This window comes from Anomaloglossus baeobatrachus, chromosome 7, assembly GCF_048569485.1.
Source record: "Anomaloglossus baeobatrachus isolate aAnoBae1 chromosome 7, aAnoBae1.hap1, whole genome shotgun sequence".
In the NCBI taxonomy this organism is placed as follows: Eukaryota; Metazoa; Chordata; class Amphibia; order Anura; family Aromobatidae; genus Anomaloglossus; species Anomaloglossus baeobatrachus.
This window is the reverse complement of record NC_134359.1, coordinates 16,835,751-16,862,182: the sequence shown is the minus strand read 5'-3', so window position 1 is coordinate 16,862,182 and position 26,432 is coordinate 16,835,751. Positions and strand designations below refer to the sequence as shown.

At 44.5% G+C, this 26,432-nt stretch overlaps 1 protein-coding gene across 3 annotated transcripts in view; it reads right to left on the bottom strand.

Annotated features, from left to right (window-relative positions):
- The window catches only part of WNT6 (Wnt family member 6), a 90,565-nt gene that overhangs the window by 27,931 nt on the left and 36,202 nt on the right, over window positions 1–26,432 (bottom strand). For 2 of the 3 annotated variants that reach the window (XM_075317086.1, XM_075317084.1), the window contains exon 2: window positions 6,434–6,654. In XM_075317086.1, the coding sequence (XP_075173201.1) occupies window positions 6,434–6,632 (199 nt within the window). In that variant the 5' untranslated portion in view covers window positions 6,633–6,654. The remainder of the gene's footprint in view (window positions 1–6,433; window positions 6,655–26,432) is intronic. The other variant, XM_075317085.1, reaches the window with a different exon arrangement.

Here is a 26,432-nt window from a genome sequence, read left to right as displayed (position 1 = left end):
ACAATATTTATATTGTTTAAATAATATGTAACAGTATTATTTTGTCAATATAAATCTGTCTTGTTTGCATAGTATTGTTTTACTGTTTACACACTGTATAGCAGTATTATTTTGTCAATATACAGTAGCATTAGTCAGGCACAATATGGAAATATTATTTAGGCACTATATGGAGGTATTATTCTTTTGCACTTTAGTTCTATTATAGCAGTAGTATTTTGCCAATATACAGAACTGTGAAAATGTTTTAGACAGGAATAGGAGAAACTGGAGAAACTTCTTTTTTCTCATCCAATAGAAAACTGAGGACTAAACTCTGAGGACATTCTGCTGAAACTCTGATCAAAAACACTGGTGAGACTCGTATGGGAAAAACAAAAAAAAAAGTGAATATCTGAATGAGCAATAACCAATTGTATCAAACTGGTGATAATGATCATCATTTTCATATGTTGAAAGTCAGCCATTAACTGAAACAGAAACAGCCGTGTAGGAGGCTTAAAACTGGGCAAAGAGGAGATATAAGAGCGGTGGACTGTCGTGTTCCTACCCCTGAAGACACCAGTCGCGTTATTGTCTTGTCAAGTATCTTTTGTAAATATCGTCATGTGAATGGTTTTGTGATGTGGAGTGTGACGAGTGTTAGTGATGATCTGTATGGTAGCAGGTATAATGTATAATGTATGCGCTATTATTTTGTGTAGTACTTGTTTAGGAAGTTGCTGGATTCTAGGTTCAGCTATAGTTAAGTGTTGGGACTAGCGCACAGTGGGAGGGGCCAAGTGAAAGGGAAAGGGACGGTTCATTCTGGAAGAGTCAGAGAAGACCTGGCGAGGATGTACTGTATAGTTGGTCGGTCGTGACGGTTGCATACAATGGGTGGTTTGTGGCAACAAAGGAGAAGGAGAGGAGATGTCAGGCAAGACAGCGTGAACCTGGAGTGTCAACAGCATTGAAACGGGAGACTGATCCTTGAATAGAGCGGCCTACTACAATTGGAGCTGCAGGACAGGACCCTAGAGGCCGGGTCCCTAACCGTCAAGGTACAGGGTTAACCTTAACTGGCGTGGGAACGTAGTCGACCACCTAAACTTCCAGGAGGGCAAAGCTTTACTCCGGTCATTATGGGACCCCTGAGGATACGTGGGATGAAGGGAAGATGACCGTCACGGTGTGTGCTGAACTGGGCTGCACTGGGACTAACAGGTCCAGCAAGCTCTGAAGCGACACAGAGGGCAGGTGAACGGTGTCTGATAAGATTGTGCAGAACTGTAACATCCTGGATGATATGTGCCGCGGACGTCTGGAACGTGAAGTCGTGGCAGAGGATGAACCGTGCAGTGAAGAGTTGTGGCTTAAAGTGAACAGTCGGCTCCTTGTGAGCGCGAGTCGTCATCCGGTGCTGGCCAGACGACACCAGCGGCAGCCTGCAGGGGAACCCAGCCCACACGGCGAAAGTCCACACGCCCCGCCAGGACCAGGTGTTTGGTTTACTGTGCCGGGGTGTCCAGAGTCAGTCTCTCGCCCACGATTACTGCCCCGTACAATTATACATAGAGTCTGCTACAAAGGTGAGGAGGGTGTGAGTCCCAGGTCATAGACTATGGCCAGACTGAGCACCGCAACAACATTAAGGACCATAGATGTAATGACCAAGGAATCCTGAAATCAGGAGGTGTCCAGCAGTGCCATCAGCTCAGAACTGGCAGCGACCAGAGGTCCCAGCTACTTCCATCTACTGCTCGGAGAAATCTGGCCAGAAGGTGTCTTTGTGGAAGAAGTGCGGCCAGAAACCAGACGTTCAACATTGAAACAAGGACTCATCTATGCACAAAAACATAGGAACTGGGGTGCAGAAAGTGGGAGCAGGTGCTCTGTGCTGAGGAGTCACAATGTTTAGCTGTAACAGAAGCAGATTGTTCCTGAAGGGCTGGAGAGCGAAACAATAATGAGGGTCTGCAGGAGCAGGTGAAGGGTCCACAGGAGCAGTGGAGCAGGTGGATGGTCTGCAAGAGCAGTGGAGCAGGTGAAGGGTCCACAGGAGCAGTGGAGCAGGTGGATGGTCTGCAAGAGCAGTGGAGCAGGTGGAGGGTCCGCAGGAGCAGTGGAGCAGGTGGAGGGTCCGCAGGAGCAGTGGAGCAGGTGGAGGGTCTGCAGGAGCAGTGGAGCAGGTGGAGGGTCCGCAGGAGCAGTGGAGCAGGTGGAGGGTCTGCAGGAGCAGTGGAGCAGGTGGAGGGTCCGCAGGAGCAGTGGAGCAGGTGGAGGGTCCGCAGGAGCAGTGGAGCAGATGCAGATGGAGGGTCCGCAGGAGCAGTGGAGCAGGTGGAGGGTCCGCAGGAGCAGTGGAGCAGGTGGAGGGTCCGCAGGAGCAGTGGAGCAGGTGGAGGGTCCGCAGGAACAGTGGAGAAGGTGGAGGGTCCACAGGAACAGTGGAGCAGGTGGAGGGTCTGCAGGAGCAGTGGAGCAGGTGGAGTGTCTGCAGGAGCAGTGGAGCAGATGGAGGGTCCACAGGAGCAGTGGAGCAGGTGGAGTGTCTGCAGGAGCAGTGGAGAAGGTGGAGGGTCCACAGGAACAGTGGAGCAGGTGGAGGGTCTGCAGGAGCAGTGGAACAGGTGGAGGGTCTGCAGGAACAGTGGAGCAGGTGGAGTGTCTGCAGGAGCAGTGGAACAGGTGGGGGGTCTGCAGGAACAGTGGAGCAGGTGGAGGGTCTGCAGGAACAGTGGAGCAGGTGGAGTGTCTGCAGGAGCAGTGGAACAGGTGGAGGGTCTGCAGGAACAGTGGAGCAGGTGGAGGGTCTGCAGGAACAGTGGAGCAGGTGGAGGGTCTGCAGGAACAGTGGAGCAGATGGAGGGTCCGCAGGAGCAGTGGAACAGGTGGAGGGTCTGCAGGAACAGTGGAGCAGGTGGAGTGTCTGCAGGAGCAGTGAAGGAGGTGGATGGTCTGCAGGAGCAGTGGAGCAGGTGGAGTGTCTGCAGGAGCAGTGGAGCAGGTGGAGGGTCTGCAGGAGCAGTGGAGCAGGTGGAGTGTCTGCAGGAGCAGTGGAACAGGTGGAGGGTCTGCAGGAACAGTGGAGCAGGTGGAGGGTCTGCAGGAACAGTGGAGCAGGTGGAGTGTCTGCAGGAGCAGTGGAGCAGGTGGAGGGTCTGCAGGAGCAGTGGAGCAGGTGGAGTGTCTGCAGGAGCAGTGGAACAGGTGGAGGGTCTGCAGGAACAGTGGAGCAGGTGGAGGGTCTGCAGGAACAGTGGAGCAGGTGGAGTGTCTGCAGGAACAGTGGAGCAGGTGGAGTGTCTGCAGGAGCAGTGGAACAGGTGGAGGGTCTGCAGGAACAGTGGAGCAGGTGGAGGGTCTGCAGGAACAGTGGAGCAGGTGGAGTGTCTGCAGGAACAGTGGAGCAGGTGGAGTGTCTGCAGGAGCAGTGGAGCAGGTGGAGGGTCTGCAGGAACAGTGGAGCAGGTGGAGTGTCTGCAGGAGCAGTGGAACAGGTGGAGGGTCTGCAGGAGCAGTGGAACAGGTGGAGGGTCTGCAGGAACAGTGGAGCAGGTGGAGTGTCTGCAGGAGCAGTGGAACAGGTGGAGGGTCTGCAGGAACAGTGGAGCAGGTGGAGGGTCTGCAGGAGCAGTGGAGAAGGTGGAGGGTCCACAGGAACAGTGGAGCAGGTGGAGGGTCCGCAGGTGGAGGGTCTGCAGGAGCAGTGGAGCAGGTGGAGGGTCTGCAGGAGCAGTGGAGAAGGTGGAGGGTCCACAGGAACAGTGGAGCAGGTGGAGGGTCTGCAGGAGCAGTGGAGCAGATGGAGGGTCCGCAGGAGCAGTGGAGCAGGTGGAGGGTCTGCAGGAGCAGTGGAGCAGGTGGAGGGTCCGCAGGAGCAGTGGAGCAGGTGGATGGTCCGCAGGAGCAGTGGAACAGGTGGAGGGTCTGCAGGAGCAGTGGAGCAGGTGGAGGGTCCGCAGGAGCAGTGGAGCAGGTGGAGGGTCTGCAGGAGCAATGGAGCATGTGGAGGGTCTGCAGGAGCAGTGGAGGAGGTGGAGAGTCTGCAGGAGCAGTGGAGCAGATGGAGGGTCCGCAAGAGCAGTGGAGGAGGTGGAGGGTCTGCAGGAACAGTGGAGCAGGTGGAGGGTCCGCAGGAACAGTGGAGGAGGTGGAGGGTCTGCAGGAGCAGTGAAGGAGGTGGATGGTCTGCAGGAGCAGTGGAGCAGGTGGAGGGTCCGCAGGAGCAGTAGAGCAGGTGGAGGGCCCACAGGAGCAGTGGAGCAGGTGGAGGGTCCACAGGAGCAGTGGAGCAGATGGAGGGTCCGGCAGGTTTGTGGCTGCATTTCTTCAAATGGAGTTAGGCATGTGGTCAGGATTAATGTTGTCCTCAAACCTGAGAAATCCAGGCAGACACTTCTCCATCAAGTGATACCATCAGGAGGCGTCTGATCGGCCCCAAATATATTCTGCAGCTGGACAACAACCCCCAACATCCAGCTAATGTGCATGGAGGTTATGATCCCACCGAGCCCGGATCTGACATCATCCGGTCTGTCTGGGATTAAGAGACAGGAGGATCCACACAGCCTCATACACAGAAGATCGGGGGTCAGGTCTACATGATGTTTGTCGAGCTCCATCATAAACTGTGCGCAAGTGACCATGAAGAAGTGACAAATATTAAAACTGACAGTCCTCAGTGGTTAATACGTTTTAATGGCTAACAGAAAAGATTGAAGCAGATTGTATCTTTCAAAACTACGCAGATCTCTTCATCAGCCGGAGTGTCACCATACTGTTACCATTAAAAGGTATGGAGGCTCCTCGTGAGCAGACGGCCACTTATGTCTCTGGTGTGGAGGCGTCTTCTCCAGACTGTAGGTCCCGATTCTTTCCACACATGATCAGTAGGATTTAGATCAGGCCTCATAGAAGTTTCTTGACAGTTTTGAGATTTCATCGTACCCTGCACAGATTCAAGACACCTTGGGCCACATGCAGCAGAGCAGCCTCCAAACATCTCGAGCCTCCTCCATGTGTCACAGTAGGTGCAATGTTCTGTTCTTTGCTTCATTTTTGTGTTTGTGAATATAGGGCTGATGTGACACCAAAAAACTCCAGTTTTGTGGCTTGTTGATGTGCATTTTGGCAAATTCCAGGCTTCTTTATGATTTGCTTCCAGCAGAGGTGTCCCCTTCAGTTGTCTCCCATGAAGTCCACTTTGGCCCAGACCGTGCTGGATGGAGCGATCTGACACTGATGGACCTTGACGTCACCTCTAATCTCTGTGAAACTTGTTCTGGGCTCTTTGTTACGATCCATATTATCTGTCTCTTAAATATGTCATCAGTTTTCCTCTCACCCGTGTCCAGGGAGGTCAACTACTGCCCCATAGACCTTACACTTCTGAATAATATGTGTAATAATAGGAGCATCACACTTCTTGAAGATGTCTTATCTTCTTTACCTGGAACATATTTCTCTATAATTCACTTCCTAATTTCCTTATAGACAGTCTCCTTTCTTTGCCTCATAATCAGTGCGTTACATACCTTGATACCAAACAGCACAATGACTACTTTTCACACTATGATACCAAACAGCACAATGACTACTTTTCACACTATGATACCAAACAGCACAATGACTACTTTTCATACCATGATATCAAACAGCACAATGACTACTTTTCACCCTGTAAATAGGCAATGGACAGATTTCAAGTCTGTAGACACCTGTGATGATAATTACAGGACGCACCTTATTTTCACATGTCCCTATGGTCAAATTATTTTCAATATTTTCTATAGGAACCATCTTTTTTGATCAGGCCATTTTCATTTGTTTGTTTGTTTTTTTTTCTGTTGAAGCACAATTCAGCAGTGAAGTCCGATTCTCATTAGTTGTTATTTAATACATTTACATTGAAAATTACTTTTGTCAGTTTCAGCTTTTTTCAGTGACCATTGTGAGGTTTTTTTATTTTTACCAACAATTTAGTCTATGTGTGTATTAGCATTAGTTAGACTCCATATGGCAGTAATATTTCGATACTATATAGTAGTATTATATAGGTACTATGCGGCAGTATTATTTCAGCATTCTATTGTACGTTTATAAGTCAGTCGTAGGCTCTGCTCACATTTGTATTAAAGGGTCATTTGGCAATTTTTGATTGTCCAACATGATCCAACAGCCCTAAGATTTCAAGGTTTTGCTGGGAGTTGTAGTTCACCAAGCTGGGGAGCCGCAGAATGGATAATATATTTGGATGGAATTTATCACCAAGAGGGTGGAGCATAGTGCAAGGGGCGGGGCCATGTGCAATCCGACAGAAATTGGTGTAAATAATAGTGCAAATCATCAGTTCATGGCATGAGAAGGTTTGAGTGTCCGGCGCATGCGCAGCGAGGCATGCACCTGATGGTAATTATTGCTATTAATAATGATGGTAGGTGTTGGTTACCTTGTTGCAGGATCTTTCCAAAATATTTGTTGTGACTGGTGCAGTTCCACCGCCTGGACCTGAACTGGTACTGACACTCCCGCACCGCCATCTTGGCGCCCTTGGCCACCTCGCTAACGATCTCCGGCTCCGTCTGGCACAGCTCGGCCTGTTTGCCGGCCAGGCGCTTGGTTTTCCTGCAGATGCTGTTGGGGTCCATCACCAAGGGGCTGCCAACTGCCCTGCCAAATTAGTAAAAAAAAATAAAAAATAAAAAAAGAGAGGAGAAAATAAGTGGAGGCGAGTGGAGTGCGCTGTCCATCTGGGCGCCGCCGCTGTCACACAAAGCCCCGCTTGTTACAATCATATGACTCAATGTTCTTTACAAACCGCCCAATGTTATTCTATCCCGCTCTGAGCCAAGGGACCTCCGATCTCTGCGGCCGGAGAAACAGCACCCCCCGCGGTCCATTTCCCTCCTCGCCCTGAGACACCGCCCCGCCTGTCCTCCGCAGAAGGGAAAAGCACAACAAAGCAGACAGTGCCTCGTATTATCTGGAAGCTGTGAAATAATATTAGTGAAATATCGAGAGATAAAGCAATATTTTCCCTGTCTCAGCACCGGCGAGGCGTCCAGCTATTGTTCCATGGACGTGACCACAAGAGCAATGATGAGGGCTGGGAATTTGTGGAGTGGGGTGAGAAATTCCCCAATATCATGCCGGAGCAGGAACGGGAGGAATGTCGTATCGGACAATCGCTCGTAGTGCAATTCCCTAATGTAATAAAGACCCTATCAAGCCACAATCAACCCCTTATTAAAGACCCTCGTAAAATATGTTGTTTATACCCCCTAATAATGATGGCCCGGGTGTTTACACCCCTAATGATCGCTGAAACAATGGTGGCTCTCCTCCAGCTGTGATCCGCTCTGTTTCTCAGTGACCCATATACTTTCTCCACACACCACTATCCCCACTTCTCTGGGGATTGGGGGGGTATCAGCATCAAGACCCTATCACCTACTATGACATGTCAAACTGCAGGTAAAGGGGTATGTAAACTTTTGCAACTATTATTTCTATGACTCCAGTGCACCTAAAACAACAAAAAATGAAGCAAAAATCCATATAAATCTCCTTCCGTTTTGGGTATCCAGCTCCAATGTGTCTCCACGGCTACAGACTACAAATAAGCTCTGCGCAGTCGGATCATGCAGTCACGCGTCACTCCACATCATCTGCCTCCTTATAACCTGCAAACAATAGAAGGGGCAGAGCAGGGGCGGACATATCATCGTTGCGGCCACAGAAGGGCCCGAGAGGTCAGGGGGTCACTTCTACTTCTGAAGCAGGTGGAATTGTGCAGTTTGATGAGTTATTGGACTGGAAAGGACCCATATACTGTTCTTGCAGAGGTGCTGGGATTTGTATTTTCCCAACAACTCGAGTGATGCTGTTTTTAATTTGCCAAGATTTGTTTTATTTACAGTCATGATTGTGGCTACGCTTCCTTCTTTCTGTCACGTGCCGTTGCCATCCATCCGGTGTCATACCTAGGTCTTTACAACTGATTTGCAATCATGGGACATTGCATCATGGGACATGTAGTTCTCAGCATATTCCTGAAACTAATGACATGTTCTTCTACAAGAGGTCAAGCAGGAATACGACAGCGCGCGCCACCAAAAACTGCAAATACATTGTCTATTCCACATGTACTAACACTATCATCAGCAGTTGTATGTCATTCTTTTCAGTGCCCGTTAAACCCCTTTAAAAACACAAAGACCCCTTTTCCGCCTATTTTTGTCTATTTTTTCTGTGTTTTGCACTAAATTATTATTTAAGTTCCACCTGCTGTAACATTTAATTTTTAATTGTTTGTCTGTTTTTCTCCCTCGTTTTGCCTTTGTGGATGCGGTTTTGTTATCCAGATATTTATTGATGATTAAATAATTTGTAACAAGAAGGAGACAGTTGCACTCTGTAAGGCAAAGATATAGGGTATGTAACAATGAATGAAACAATGTATGGAACAATGAATGGAACAATGAATGCAACAATCAATGGAACAATGAATGGAACAATGAATGGAACAATGAATGGAACGATGAATGAAACAATGAATGCAGCAATGAATGGAACAATGAATGGAACAATTAATGCAACAATGAATGGAACAATGAATGGAACAATGAATGGAACAATGAATGTGTGACGCCCCTGGACTATCATGTCCTCACAGGGTATTGTACAATCTACCCTCCCATGCAGTATCCACCCTCCTTCTTGGTTATGGGTCCCCAACTACATGGTCTTGCCTACATCAGCTAATCAAAATCCTAGATACACTCTACACCACACCCACCAGACACACCAGTGAACGGCCTGAGTGGAATAGGGTCACCCACTTGGGGGGTTGGTTAGGGGAGGTCAGGAGTGTCAGGAGAAGGAGAGTCGTAGTTTGGAAGTGAAGGAGAGAGGAGGTCAGGAGCCGGGCTCCTAGGGAGTTACCTAGGTGGCAGACCGTGGTCTGGGCCTAGAGGAGCTGGACAGGGGATCGTGGCAAGGGGCAAGGAACTGTGGAGGAGGACAGCCGGCTGCCTTACATCATCACCGGGTTTGGTTTATCCAGTTGTCAGTGTCAGCTTAATGGACTGAGTGAGTACGCAAGTGACCCCTCCGCACCTAACGGCATTCCCCCACCATCACCAAACCCCGGGGCATCTCCCCTAGCCGTGGACAGTTCTAACACATGGCTGCCCCATTCCATCACCCCCGGGTACTACCCAACTGCAGCGGTGGTACTCCACATTACCACACACCACGGGTGGCGTCATGAACTCTAACACAATCCCCTGTAAATACCCCCCTTCATTTGAGTGGCCGCACGACCCCCGGGTCTGGAGACCCCTCAAGCCACCGCGGATCCGGATCCGAGCAGCCCGGCTGCTGACACAGGGGCGGCACAAATGGAACAATGAATGGAACAATGAATGCAACAATGAATGGAACAATGAATGCAACAATGAATGGAACAATGAATGCAACAATGAATCGAACAATGAATGCAACAATGAATGGAACAATGAATGCAACAATGAATGCAACAATGAATGCAACAATGAATGCAACAATGAATGGAACAATCAATGTAACAATGAATGGAACATTCACATCTTAGCACTACGGAGTGCAGCTGTCTCCTTTTTGTTACTATGTTTCATGTTCAGTTTGCACCTGTTCACATTAGAAATGTAGCATGTGCCATCAGTATTCTTTGATTCAATCATTTCTGAATTTTGAAAAAGAAAAAATTTTAGCAAAATGTTCCCTTGTTCCCATCTAAAGTGATTTTTTTGTAAGACAGAAATTTTTGCACAGATGTTAAAAGTTGCATGCATCTTTTTTAACAATCGCGCATCTTTTTTTTTTCTGTAAAAAGGCACAAAAAAGATAAAAGATAAAAGAATGGAGCTTTATTTTTTATTTTGAGAAAAATTCAAAAGCCATTTTGAAAAATTTTGCAGAAAAAAAGGCAAAAAATAAAAAGCGACTTTTAAAAGCAAATGATATATTGGACTCATAATTCTTATTATTTGTTGTTATATAATTGTGTTATGAATACAAATGGGGTCCCCAGCTGCGAACCCCCAAATGTTATTTCTGCTGTTGGCCAAGGTCATACAAGCAAGAACTGACTGATAACAGGGAACAATAGATTGAAGAATAAGATGTTCTTTAGCTTTAGTGCAGCTTTAAATCCCGGTTAACCCTTCAGCGCCTGTCGTTGCCCTCCCCTCCGCTCGTAGCTCACATTCCAGGAGTGTGTACAAGTTTGCAGCTTTCTGATGTCGATCTCATGTCACCTGTCCATCACTGCACAACATTTCTACCCGCAGGGAGGTTTTCCTTTCTCTTAAATCTTCTATCTTTCCCCACTCTTCTTTTTTTTTTCTCTCCTATGTCACTTTGTCTTCTGAAAAATGCAAACAAATTGTCTGCTCCCCGAGGCCGCGGCCAATCCTGATGACAGATGACAGCTCAGAGACACGGGAGCCGAGGGGTTAATGAGATCCCCAAAAAGCTGAGAACAACCAGAAAGACTCCACCAGGGCACAAACTGGTGCCCCCGAAATCAACATTATTACTGTAATTCAGAATATATTGGACAATTACTTCTGTAGTAATTCCCAAAACTTCACATGTATGTGATCAGTACTCCGTGTCCCAGGACACATTGCATCGTCTATTCCTTGATTAGTGCACATCAGACCCAAAGAAACCCAGCACAGCGCCTCCATGTGACTATGGCAGAGTCTGGTACTGCAGCTCAGGTTGTTCAATGAATGGGGCTGAATGTGATGAAAGAGGTTCTCCAGGACTTTAATATTGATGCCGTAACATTAGGGAAGGTCACAGTAATAGATCCGCAGCCCCTCCAGTGAGCGATCTGGGTACTGTAGTTTAAATCCCACTCATTTCAATGGGAGAGGAGCAGCTGCACCCAAAAACGACCACTACACGATGTATAGAGCTGTGGGGTCCCAAATTCGGACTCTGCTTTATGTTGATTATAAGGGGTTAATGTCTTTAAAGCAGAATACAATTTAAAAAAAAATAACGACATAATTACAGCAATTGTACCATCTACTGCAGGCAACATCTGCCCTCCATGGACCACCTGCAAGAACCTAATCCCACCTGCAGGGCTGACTGCCGCCACTCACTGCTGTATGGATGATGCATCAGGGTGCAAAGATTAAGTGACAACATCTGTGTTATTGTCTGGGGAGCGCACAGCCCGGCATATTAACTGTACAAAGTATAAACTACTGGAGGCCGCAGAGATAATCATCCAACAATACAGTATCGAAAAGAGAAAATACAGGTATACTGATCCAAAGATACATACAGTATTATATTCCAGAGCTGCACTCACTATTCTGCTGGTGCAGTCAGTGTGCACATACATTACTGATCCTGAGTTACCTTCTGTATTATACTCCAGAGCTGCACTCACTATTCTGCTGGTGCAGTCACTGTGTACATACATTACTGATCCTGAGTTACCTCCTGTATTATACTCCAGAGCTGCACTCACTATTCTGCTGGTGCAGTCACTGTGTACATACATCACATTACTGATCCTGAGTTACCTCCTGTATTATACTCCAGAGCTGCACTCATTATTCTGCTGGTGCAGTTATTATGTACATACATTACATTACTGATCCTGAGTTACCTCCTGTATTATACTCCAGAGCTGCACTCACTATTCTGCTGGTGAAGTCACTGTGTACATACATTACATTACTGATCCTGAGTTACCTCCTGTATTATCCTCCAGAGCTGCACTCACTATTCTGCTGGTGCAGTCACTGTGTACATACATTACATTACTGATCCTGAATTATCTCCTGTATTATACCCCAGATTGTAATTCAGCCACAAGTATCAATGAGCAAACCAATATGAGGATATTCAGCTGTTAATCAATCTCTTTGTCTAATTTGAATCCCTTTCCTTTGAAATTAATTATCACACATTACAGCTCTTTATCGTAATAAGTTACACCCTGTGCTGTGATCACTGCTCTTACTGAGACCATAATTACATATTTTAAATTACCAAACCTCTAAATATATCAATATCTATACAGCTATACATGTATAATTAAACACTACATTATGCACAGGTAACGCATGCTCCATATCACTATATTCAAGAATATGTAAAACTTATATCAGCTGTACATATACACTATATAATTATATACAGGAGATGCCCAGGTTATACCGGCTGTACATATATAATTATATACAGGAGATGCCCAGGTTATACCGGCTGTACATATATCATTATATACAGGAGATGCCCAGGTTATACCGGCTGTATATATATAATTATATACAGGAGATGCCCAGGTTATACCGGCTGTACATATATAATTATATACAGTACAGGAGATGCCCAGGTTATATCAGCTGTACATATATAATTATATACAGGAGATGCCCAGGTTATATCAGCTGTACATATATAATTATATACAGGAGATGCCCAGGTTATACCAGCTGTACATATATAATTATATACAGGAGATGCCCAGGTTATACCAGCTGTACATATATAATTATATACAGGAGATGCCCAGGTTATATCAGCTGTACATATATAATTATATACAGGAGATGCCCAGGTTATACCGGCTGTTCATATATAATTATATACAGGAGATGCCCAGGTTATACCGGCTGTACATATATAATTATATACAGGAGATGCCCAGGTTATACCGACTGTATATATATAATTATATACAGGAGATGCCCAGGTTATACCGGCTGTATATATATAATTATATACAGGAGATGCCCAGGTTATACCGGCTGTACATATATAATTATATACAGTACAGGAGATGCCCAGGTTATACCAGCTGTACATATATAATTATATACAGGAGATGCTCAGGTTATACCGGCTATACATATATAATTATATACAGGAGATGTCCAGGTTATACCAGCTGTACATATATAATTATATACAGGAGATGCCAAGGTTATACCAGCTGTACATATATAATTATATACAGGAGATGCCCAGGTTATACCGGCTGTACATATATAATTATATACAGGAGATGCCCAGGTTATACCGGCTGTACATATATAATTATATACAGGAGATGCCAAGGTTATACCAGCTGTACATATATAATTATATACAGGAGATGCCCAGGTTATACCGGCTGTACATATATAATTATATACAGGAGATGCCCAGGTTATACCGGCTGTACATATATAATTATATACAGGAGATGCCCAGGTTATACCGGCTGTACATATATAATTATATACAGGAGATGCCCAGGTTATACCAGCTGTACATATATAATTATATACAGGAGATGCCCAGGTTATACCAGCTGTACATATATAATTATATACAGGAGATGCCCAGGTTATACCAGCTGTACATATATAATTATATACAGGAGATGCCCAGGTTATACCGGCTGTACATATATAATTATATACAGGAGATGCCCAGGTTATACCGGCTGTACATATATAATTATATACAGGAGATGCCCAGGTTATACCGGCTGTACATATATAATTATATACAGGAGATGCCCAGGTTATACCGGCTGTACATATATAATTATATACAGGAGATGCCCAGGTTATACCAGCTGTACATATATAATTATATACAGGAGATGCCCAGGTTATACCAGCTGTACATATATAATTATATACAGGAGATGCCCAGGATATACCAGCTGTACATATATAATTATATACAGGAGATGCCCAGGTTATACCGGCTGTACATATATAATTATATACAGGAGATGCCCAGGTTATACCGGCTGTACATATATAATTATATACAGGAGATGCCCAGGTTATACCGGCTGTACATATATAATTATATACAGGAGATGTCCAGGTTATACCAGCTGTACATATATAATTATATACAGGAGATGCCCATGTTATACCGGCTGTACATATATAATTATATACAGGAGATGCCCAGGTTATACCGGCTGTACACATATAATTATATACAGGAGATGCCCAGGTTATACCGGGTGCACATATATAATTATATACAGGAGATGCCCAGGTTATACCGGCTGTACATATACAGTGCCTACAAGTAGTCTTCAACCCCCTGCAGATTTAGCAGGTTTGATAAGATGCAAATAAGTTAGAGGCTGCAAACTTCAAACAAGAGCAGGATTTATTAACAGATGCATAAATCTTACAAACCAACAAGTTATGTTGCTCAGTTAAATTTTAATAAATTTTCAACATAAAAGTGTGGGTCAATTATTATTCAACCCCTCGGTTTAATATTTTGTGGAATAACCCTTGTTTGCAATTACAGCTAATAATCGTCTTTTATAAGACCTGATCAGGCCGGCACAGGTCTCTGGAGTTATCTTGGCCCACTCCTCCATGCAGATCTTCTCCAAGTTATCTAGGTTCTTTGGGTGTCTCATGTGGACTTTAATCTTGAGCTCCTTCCACAAGTTTTCAATTGGGTTAAGGTCAGGAGACTGACTAGGCCACTGCAACACCTTGATTTTTCCCCTCTTGAACCAGGCCTTGGTTTTCTTGGCTGTGTGCTTTGGGTCATTGTCTTGTTGGAAGATGAAATTACGACCCATCTTAAGATCCTTGATGGAGGAGCGGAGGTTCTTGGCCAAAATCTCCAGGTAGGCCGTGCTATCCATCTTCCCATGGATGCGGACCAGATGGCCAGGCCCCTTGGCTGAGAAACAGCCCCACAGCATGATGTTGCCACCACCATGCTTGATTGTAGGGATGGTATTCTTGGGGTCGTATGCAGTGCCATCCAGTCTCCAAACGTCACCTGTGTGGTTGGCACCAAAGATCTCGATCTTGGTCTCATCAGACCAGAGAACCTTGAACCAGTCTGTCTCAGAGTCCTCCAAGTGATCATGAGCAAACTGTAGACGAGCCTTGACATGACGCTTTGAAAGTAAAGGTACCTTACGGGCTCGTCTGGAACGGAGACCATTGCGGTGGAGTACGTTACTTATGGTATTGACTGAAACCAATGTCCCCACTGCCATGAGATCTTCCCGGAGCTCCTTCCTTGTTGTCCTTGGGTTAGCCTTGACTCTTCAGACAAGCCTGGCCTCGGCATGGGTGGAAACTTTCAAAGGCTGTCCAGGCCGTGGAAGGCTAACAGTAGTTCCATAAGCCTTCCACTTCCGGATGATGCTCCCAACAGTAGAGACAGGTAGGCCCAACTCCTTGGAAAGGGTTTTGTACCCCTTGCCAGCCTTGTGACCCTCCACGATCTTGTCTCTGATGACCTTGGAATACTCCTTTGTCTTTCCCATGTTGACCAAGTATGAGTGCTGTTCACAAGTTTGGGGAGGGTCTTAATTAGTCAGAAAAGGCTGGAAAAAGAGATAATTAATCCAAACATGTGAAGCTCATTGTTCTTTGTGCCTGAAATACTTCTTAATACTTTAGGGGAACCAAACAGAATTCTGGTGGTTTGAGGGGTTGAATAATAAATGACCCTCTGAATAAACTTTTCACAATTTAAAAAAAAAATAAAAAAAGAAATAACATTCTTTTTTGCTGCATTTCACACTTCCAGGCTGATCTACAGTCCAAATGTCACAATGCCAAGTTATTCCGAATGTGTAAACCTGCTAAATCTGCAGGGGGTTGAAGACTACTTGTAGGCACTGTATAATTATATACAGGAGATGCCCAGGTTATACCAGCTGTACATATATAATTATATACAGGAGATGCCCAGGTTATACCAGCTGTACATATATAATTATATACAGGAGATGCCCAGGTTATACCGGCTGTACATATATAATTATATACAGGAGATGCCCAGGTTATACCGGCTGTACATATATAATTATATACAGGAGATGCCCAGGTTATACCGGCTGTACATATATAATTATATACAGGAGATGCCCAGGTTATACCGGCTGTACACATATAATTATATACAGGAGATGCCCGGGTTATACCGGCTGTACATATATAATTACAGTTAGGTCCAGAAATCTTTGGACAGTGACACAATTTTGGCGAGTTGGGCTCTGCATGCCACCACATTGGATTTGAAATGAAATCTCTACAACAGAATTCAAGTGCAGATTGTAACGTTTAATTTGAAGCTTTGAACAAAAATATCTGATAGAAATTGTAGGAATTGTCACATTTCTTTACAAACACTCCACATTTTAGGAGGTCAAAAGTAATTGGACAAATAAACCAAACCCAAACAAAATATTTTTATTTTCAATATTTTGTTGCGAATCCTTTGGAGGCAATCACTGCCTTAAGTCTGGAACCCATGGACATCACCAAACGCTGGGTTTCCTCCTTCTTAATGCTTTGCCAGGCCTTTACAGCCGCAGCCTTCAGGTCTTGCTTGTTTGTGGGTCTTTCCGTCTTAAGTCTGGATTTGAGCAAGTGAAATGCATGCTCAATTGGGTTAAGATCTGGTGATTGACTTGGCCATTGCAGAATGTTCCACTTTTTTGCACTCATGAACTCCTGGGTAGCTTTGGCTGTATGCTTGGGGTCATTGTCCATCTGTACTATGAAGCGCCGTCTGATCAACTTTGCGGCATTTGGCTGAATCTGGGCTGACAGTATATCCCGGTACACTTCAGAATTCATCCGGCTACTCTTGTCTGCTGTTATGTCATCAATAAACACAAGTGACCCAGTGCCATTGAAAGCCATGCATGCCCATGCCATCATGTTGCCTCCACCATGTTTTACAGAGGATGTGGTGTGCCTTGGATCATGTGCCGTTCCCTTTCTTCTCCAAACTTTTTTCTTCCCATCATTCTGGTACAGGTTGATCTTTGTCTCATCTGTCCATAGAATACTTTTCCAGAACTGAGCTGGCTTCATGAGGTGTTTTTCAGCAAATTTAACTCTGGCGTGTCTATTTTTGGAATTGATGAATGGTTTGCATCTAGATGTGAACCCTTTGTATTTACTTTCATGGAGTCTTCTCTTTACTGTTGACTTAGAGACAGATACACCTACTTCACTGAGAGTGTTCTGGACTTCAGTTGATGTTGTGAACGGGTTCTTCTTCACCAAAGAAAGTATGCGGCGATCATCCACCACTGTTGTCATCCGTGGACGCCCAGGCCTTTTTGAGTTCCCAAGCTCACCAGTCAATTCCTTTTTTCTCAGAATGTACTCGACTGTTGATTTTGCTACTCCAAGCATGTCTGCTATCTCTCTGATGGATTTTTTCTTTTTTTTCAGCCTCAGGATGTTCTTCTTCACCTCAATTGAGAGTTCCTTAGACCGCATGTTGTCTGGTCACAGCAACAGCTTCCAAATGCAAAACCACACACCTGTAATCAACCCCAGACCTTTTAACTACTTCATTGATTACAGGTTAACGAGGGAGACGCCTTCAGAGTTAATTGCAGCCCTTAGAGTCCCTTGTCCAATTACTTTTGGTCCCTTGAAAAAGAGGAGGCTATGCATTACAGAGCTATGATTCCTAAACCCTTTCTCCGATTTGGATGTGAAAACTCTCATATTGCAGCTGGGAGTGTGCACTTTCAGCCCATATTATATATATAATTGTATTTCTGAACATGTTTTTGTAAACAGCTAAAATAACAAAACTTGTGTCACTGTCCAAATATTTCTGGACCTAACTGTATATACAGGAGATGCCCAGGTTATACCGGCTGTACATATATAATTATATACAGGAGATGCCCGGGTTATACCGGCTGTACATATAAAATTATATACAGGAGATGCCCAGGTTATACCGGCTGTACATATATCATACAGTCATGGTCAAAAGTGTTGGCACCTTGAAATTGTTCCAGAAAATGAAGTTTTTCTCCCAGAAAATTATTGCAGTTACACACATTTATTTCTTTTCTGTTTATTGGAAAAACACAAAAAAGACAAATTGGACATAATTTCACAAAACTCCAAAAATAGTCCAGGCAAAATTGTTGTCCCTTTCTCCTTAATATTTGGCTGCCTCCTTTACCCTTTGGAATAAATCCCTTCCATCAGTCGCCTCCTGTCCCCGTCCACAGCTTCTTCCTCCTGTCACCTGGAATCTCGGCCTCCTCTATATAAACGTCTCCAGGTCTCTCATATCTGAAGGCGTCTCCTCTCCTCTAATCTCCTCTTCTCTAATCTCCTCTCCTCTTCTCTCCTCTTCTCTTCTCTCCTCTTCTCTCCTCTTCTCTAATCTTCTCTTCTCCCAATTTTCAGATCTCTCCTCAGGTGTGAATGGGGTTTAGATCTGGACTCATTGCGGCCACTTTAGAATTCTCCAGCGCTTTGTTTCCATCCATTTCTGGGGCTTCTTGAAGTGTTTGGGGTCATTGTCCTGCAGGAGACCCCTAACCTAGGACGATACCCAGCTTTCTGACACTGGGCTCTACATTGCCACCCAGGATCCACCGATAATCTTCAGATTTCATGATGTCTTGCACATGGTCACCGCACCCAGTGCCAAAGGCAGCAAAATAACCCCAAAATATCTGACTTCCACCTTATGTGCCTGTAGGTGCTATGTTCTTTACTTTGTAGGCCTCATTCTGTTTTCGGTAAACAGTAGAATGATGTGCTTTATCATAAAGCTCTATCTTGTTCTCATCTGCCCACAAGACACTTTCTTCCCAGACGGATTTTGGTTACTTATGTACATTTTGGCTTTTTTCTGTGTCAGAAGTGGGGTCCTCTTGGGTCTCCTCCATAGCATTTGTCTGTCTCTGTGTCAGCAGTAGGGTCCTCCTGAGTCTTCTCCATAGCGTTTCAGGTCATTCAGATGTGGACGGATAGTTTGCGCTGACACTGATGCCCCTGAGCTGCAGGACCGTATGAATTTCTTTGGATCTTTATTTGGGCTTATCCATCATTCAGATTATCCCGCGTTACAACCTCTCAGAAATGTTTCTCTGCCGTCCACGACCAGGGAGATTGGTTACAGTGCTATGGGTTGTAAACGTCTTGATTATGTTGCACACCGTGGACAAAGGAACATCAAGATCTCTGGAGATGGACTTGTAACCTTGAGATTGTTGATACTTTTAACAATTTTGGTTCTCAAGTTCTCAGACAATTATCTTCTCTTTCTGTTCTCCATGCTTAGTGAGGCACACACAGATGCAAAGATTGAGTCAACTTCTCCCCTTTTTATCTGTTTTCAGGTGTGATTTTCATATTGCCCACACCTGTTACTTGCCACAGGTGAAAGCATCACATGGTTGAAACAAAGTTGTTTAGCAACAATTTTGAAAAGTGTCAACAATTGTGTCCAGCCCATCTTTGATGTTTTCTGTGAAATTATGTCCAATTTGTCTTTTTTTTTGTGTTGTTCCAATACACACAAAGGAAATAAACATCTGTATAACAAAACATGGGGAATTGCAATGTATATTACTTTACATGACATAGATATGTTACTTCTTGCTATTTTGAGCCTTGACTTAATTTTAACACCACAATGTTACAGGTTTGTAGCGTTTGCTATAACACATGGGCACATTGTTATGATGACGATCTACGCTCTCGTATCAGTGAAAAGCATCCTGGTCATTAAAGGGTTAATGACATTGTGTAAAATCCTACAACAACAATGGCTATATAAACTAGTAGCTCGGCTCCTGCCAGAGATAAAGCGCTCCCTCGATATTAAAAACCATTTATTTTCCGGAGTTGATTCCCCTTTCTCTGAACTCGTCCTTTGTTCTGAAAATCGGCTAATAAGCGGCTGAGCCATTAACCCTTCGCTGCACGGAGCATAAAAACCACAATATAACAATATACCGTCATCTCAGACCACAAGAAAATCACACAGGGATGTCTTATGATACAAAGTAATGAAGCAATCGATGGTCATGTAGGGAGCTCTGGCTCTTCCAATGCTTCTATACCCCCCCCACCCCAACAGGACGATCAGTGGGGTCCCATGATTAGGGCTTCTCCAATATTATATTGATGATCCCATAGTCAATGGATAATAATAAAAAGTTCTGTTGTGATTCTTTTTCCAAATCTTATGTTTAAAATCGCCAGCAATAAATGTTACAAGTCTGCCACATGTGAACTCGCCCCGAAGCCGGGATTTCAAAAGGATGTAAAAAAATCGGTCCCATTCTCATCCAGAAAAATGATTTTTTTTTTTCTCACTTCTCATCCGCGTGCTGTCCGGAAGCAAATATAATAATAATAATAATAATAATAATAATAATAATAATAATATTATAATAAAGCAAACCCTTTCTTCACTCAGCAGTGATTAATCTTTTTAGAACCATTCACAGTTTCCCATCATACAGAATTGTAATGTATCTGTAAACATAGGATGCCGTGGTCCCGTGCTGATAGTCTGTATGGCATCCGTTTATTTCTCGCCCTGGACTGATTTATACTTCCAATCGCAGAACGCTGAATACAGCTGAGAAAAACCGCAGATCTGCGCAGCCTCATGGAATAACATTGGTCCAAGTGCAAACCACTGTATTATCAGATTACACTGCTCCGATTTATACACTCATGTGAATGAGCCCTTCACACGTCCGATTAAAGAACGCATGTGATGCACTGTCTGTTTTGTCCATCCATGTGGCCATCTGTGTGTACGTGTGTGTCATCTATGTGTCATCCGTGTATCATCTGTGCCATCTGTGTCATCAGTGTGTCATCCGTGTATCATCAGTGTGTCATCCGTGTATCATCTGTGTGTCATTCGTGTATCATCTGTGCCATCTGTGTCATCAGTTTGTCATCCATGTATCATCTGTGTGTCATTTGTGTATCTGTGTATCATCCATGTATCATCTATGTGTCATCCATGTATCATCTCTGTGTTATCCATGTGTCATCCATGTTTCATTCATATGTCATCCGTGTGTCATCCGTGTGTTATCCGTGTGTTATCCATGTATCATCAGTGTGTCACCAGTGTGTCATCCGTTTATCATCTGTGTGTCATCTGTGCATCATCCATGTGTCATCTGTGCATCATCCATGTGTCACCCATGTCTCATCCGTGTATCACCCATGTGTCGTCCGTGTGTCATCCGTGTGTCATCCATGTCTCATCCGTGTGTCATCTTTGTATCATCCGTGTGTCATCCATGTATCATCTGTGTATCACCCATGTGTCATCCGTGTGTCATCCGTGTGTCATCCGTGTGTCACCCATGTCTCATCCGTGTATCACCCATGTGTCATCCGTGTGTCATCCATGTCTCATCCGTGTGTCATGTTTGTATCATCCGTGTGTCATCCGTGTGTCATCCGTGTGTCATCTGTGCATCATCTGTGTGTCATCCATGTCTCATCCATGCCTCATCCATGTGTCATCCGTGTGTCATCCGTGTGTCATCCGTGTTGTTCCAGTATGGTTAAAGGAAGAATGAAATTACAAAGCTTCTCCTATATTTTGCAATGTTAGACACATACAGCACAGTAATGGCACACAGATATCACATGAATGTCATCCGTGTCCTGTACGTGTTTTTCATTCACCCATTGACTAGCATGGGCCAGGGTTTCTAGGAACATGTCTCCATGCGGATCACAAGGACACACGGTTTATATGAAAACACAGAGGTACGAAGATCCCAACAGATTTTCATTAGTGTGAATGTATCTCCCCTCCACTACGTGTGAAAACGGACCCCACATGTACCGGCGACACGGACGTGTGCAGGGGCCTTACAGTGTAGCAAAGCACGTGTCACATGGAAACAACCAAAATAGGTTGCCGGCCTCCAGATATAAAAGTTAATTGTCCTATTCACTGACAGCAAGCAGAGATCCTATCATACTAGATCTATTAGTACATTTCTGTGCTCATCGTTCCATTATAATAAGATCAGGATCATCTCTCTCCGCACAGAAGAAAATTTCAATTTCCCTTTAAATAAACCCTGGAATAAACCCGACACCCCGTGCTACTCCTGTGTTTACTGCGGTGGATGACACATAACAGGACGCGCAGCGCCTGCAGCAATGGCTCCAGCAGATTCCCCGGCCCCGTGTCCTCCTGCAGGTGGCGGCAAATCCAGGACATACTGGAAATCCGCACAGCTAAGGGCCAGTGCTAAAGGGCCACGGTCCACACTCCGCTGATAATAGACTGTGCGGCTCATATTAATCCACAGGTGACAGAAAGGATTCTGGAGAAATGAGCCTCTATTAGTCAATTTCAACTGTCACTCTCTGCCCAGCCTAAAATGACTGATAACAGAGAGCAAAACATGATATTCACCTGCACAACTTAGGGGTACTTTGCACGTTGCGACATCGATACTGTGATCTCGTCAGGGTCAAATCGAAAGTGACGCACATCCGGCGCCGCTAACGACGTTGCAACGTGTAAAGCCTAGATGCGCAGATAAACGATCTCAAAAGCGTCGAAAATCGGCGATCTGTGTAGTGTCGGACATTTCCATAATGTCGCTGCAGCGACAGGTACGATGTTGTTCCTCGTTCCTGCGGCAGCGCACATCGCTGTGTATGAAGCCGCAGGAGCGAGGAACATCTCCTACCTGTGTCCACCGGCCAATGCGGAAGAAAGGAGGTGGGCAGGATGTTTACGTCCCGCTCATCTCCACCCCTCCGCTTCTATTGGATGCCTGCGGTGTGACGTTGCTGTGACGCCGCACGACCCACCCCCTTAGGAAGGAGGCGGGTCGCCAGCCAGAGCGACGTCGCAGGGCAGGTAAGTGCGTGTGAAGCTGCCATAGCGATAATGTTTGCTATGGCTGCTATCACAAGATATCGCATGTGCGACGGGGTCGGGGACTATCGCGCTCTGCATCACTACAATCGGCTAGCGATGTCACAGCGTGCAAAGTACCCCTAACAGAAGTAAAGTTTCGTGTTGCTTTAGCCAAAGTCCAGACACAAGAAGATAGGAGAGTATGGAGGGAGATCATGAGTAAAGGCCGCTTTACACGCTGCGATATCGTGACCGACATCGCTAGTGTGGGTACCCGCCCCCATCGGTTGTGCGACATGGGCAAATTGCTGCCCGTGGCGCACAACATCACGCTGACCCGTCACACGTACTTACCTGCCTAGCGACGTCGCTGTGACCGGCAAACCGCCTCCTTTCTAAGCGGGCGGTTCGTTGAGCGTCACAGTGATGTCACAGCTGCGTCATCGAACCGCCGCCCAATAGAAGCGGAGGGGCAAAGATGAGCGGGATGTAACATCCCGCCCACCTCCTTCCTTCCGCATTGCGGGCGGCCGCAGGTAAGGAGAGGTTCCTCGTTCCTGCGGTGTCACACATAGCGATGTGTGCTGCCTCAGGAGCGACTAACTACTTTGTACACCGAGCAGCAGCGATATTCGAGAATAGGGGGGATGTCACCGATGAGCGATTTTGACCGTTTTTGCGACGATTCAAAATCGCTCATAGGTGTCACACGCAAAGACATCGCTAAAGCGACCGGATGTGCGTCACCAATTCCGTGACCCCAACGAGATCGCTTGAGCAATGTCGCAGCGTGTAAAGCGGCCTTTAAGATACACACATAGCTCATATATATACTGCTTAAAAAAATAATGGGAACACCAAAATACAAAATCCTTGTTTAAGTGTTCCCTTTATTTATTTAAGCAGTATATATAGATGCATATATGCCAGAGATCAAATGATGTAGATAGTTCTGCCACACTGTACACATAACTCGTACCACCATGCAGTGCATATATAATACTGCCACACTGTACACATAACTCCTATCACTAAACAACACATATATATGGCTGTCATATCATACACATAACTCCTGCCACCATATAACAGATATATAATACTGTCATACTAGACACAACTACTGCCACCACACAGTACACACATAATGCTGTCATACTGTACCACCATATAGCACATATATAATACTTTAATACTGTATATATAACCAGTACACCCATAAAGTACACAAACGATACTGTCATACTGTACACATAACAACTGCCACCATACAATCATATAATACTGTCAATTGTACATAAAAACTGCCAATATGTAGTACACACATAATACTGTCATATCACATACTGTACATACAGTCATAGTCAAAAGTGTTAGCACCTTGAAATTGTTCCAGAAAATGAAGTATGTCTCCCAGAAAATTGTTACAATTACACCTTTTGTTATTCACATGATTATTCCCTTTCTGTGTATTGGAACAACACAAAAAACTGAGAAAAAAGGCAAATTGGACAGAATTTCACAAAACCCTAAAAATGGGTCCAGACACAATTGTTGTCCCTCCTCTTAATATTTGGTTGCACACTCTTTGGAATAAATCCCTTCCATCAGTCGCCTCCTGTCCCCGTTCACAGCTTCTTCCTCCTCTCACCTGGAATCTCACACTCCTCTATATAAACATCTTCAGGTCTCTCGTATATGAAGGCGTCTTCTCTCCTCTCCTTTCATCTCTTCTCTTCTCTTCCAGCATTTTGTTTCCATCCATTTCTGGGGCTTCTTGAAGTCTTTGGGGTCATTGTCCTTTTGGAGACCCCTGACCTAGGACTATGCTCAGCTTTCTGACACTGGGCTCTACATTGCCACCCAGAATCCTTTGGTAATCTTCAGATTTCATGATGTCTTGCACACAGTCAGGGCTCCTAGTGCCAGAGACAGCAAAACAACCCCAAACATCTCTGCCCTCCACCATATTTCTCTGTAGGTGCCGTGTTCTTTACTTTGTAAGCTTTGTTCTGTTTTTGGCAAACAGTAGAATAATGGCTTTACCAAAAAGCTCTATCTTTGTGTCATCTGTCCACAAGATGCTTTTCCAAAAGGATTTTGGTTCCTCTCGTACATTTTGGCTTCTTTAGATTTCTGTGTCAGCAGTGGGGTCCTCCTGGGTCTCCTCCATAGTGTTCTATTTGATTCAGATGTGGATGGATAGTTTTCACTGACACTGATGCCCCCTGAGCTGCAGGACTATCCTGCGTTACAACCTTTCATTAATTTTTCTCTACAGTCCACATAAAGGGAGATTAGATATAGTGATTTGTAAACTTCTTGCTAATGTTGCGTACTGTTGACAAAGGAACATCAAGATCTCTGGAGATGGACTTGTAACCTCCTCTTAGTTCTCCACGCTTAGTGCGGCACACACAGACACACAATGCAAAGATTGAGTCAACTTCTCCCCTTTTTATCTGGTTTCAGGTGTGATTTCTATATTGAATGATCATTACATTCTTGAAGCAAAGTTGTTTACCCACAGTGTTGGAAAGGTGCAACAATTTTGTCTGGAGCTTTTTTGAGGTTTTGTGTGAAATTATGTCCAATTTGCCTTTTTTGTGTTGTTCTAATACACACAAAGGACATAAACAGGTGTATAACAAAACATGGGGAATTGTAATAATATTCTGGGAGAAATATTTTATTTTCTAGAAGAATTTCAAGGTGCCAACACTTTCGGCCATGACTGTAACTAATGGCGCAACACAGTACAGAAATAATACTGTCATACTGTAACTGTAAGTACTCCCACCATACAGTACATACCGTATATAATACTGTCATCCTGTACACATAACTAGTGTGCCAATAAAGTACTCAAATAATACTATCATATTTTAGATCTAACTAGTACACATATAATACTGTCATATTGTACACAGAACTGCTACCACCATATAATTCACATGTAATACTGTCATATTGTACACAGAACTACTGCCACCATATAGTACACATGTAATACTGCCATATTGTACACAGAACTACTGCCACCATATAGTACACATGTAATACTGCCATATTGTACACAGAACTACTACCACCATATAGTACACATAGAATACTGTCATATTGTACACATAACTACTGCCACCATATAGTACACATGTAATACTGTCATATTGTACACATAACTATTTCCACCATATAGTACACATATAATACTGTCCTTTTGTACACAGAACTACTGCCACCATATAGTACACATGTAATACTGCCATATTGTACACATAACTACTGCCACCATATAGAACACATGTAATACTGTCATATTGTACGCAGAATTACTGCCACCATATAGTACACATGTAATACTGCCATATTGTACACATAACTACTGCCACCATATAGAACACATGTAATACTGTCATATTGTACGCAGAATTACTGCCACCATATAGTACACATGTAATACTGTCATATTGTACACATAACTCCTGCCACCATATAGTACACATGTAATACTGCCATATTGTACACATAACTACTGCCACCATATAGTACACATGTAATACTGCCATATTGTACACATAACTACTGCCACCATATAATACACATGTAATACTGCCATATTGTACACATAACTCCTGCCACCATATAGCACACGTATAATACTGTCATATTGTACACATAACTACTGCCACCATATAGAACACATGTAATACTGCCATATTGTACACATAACTCCTGCCACCATA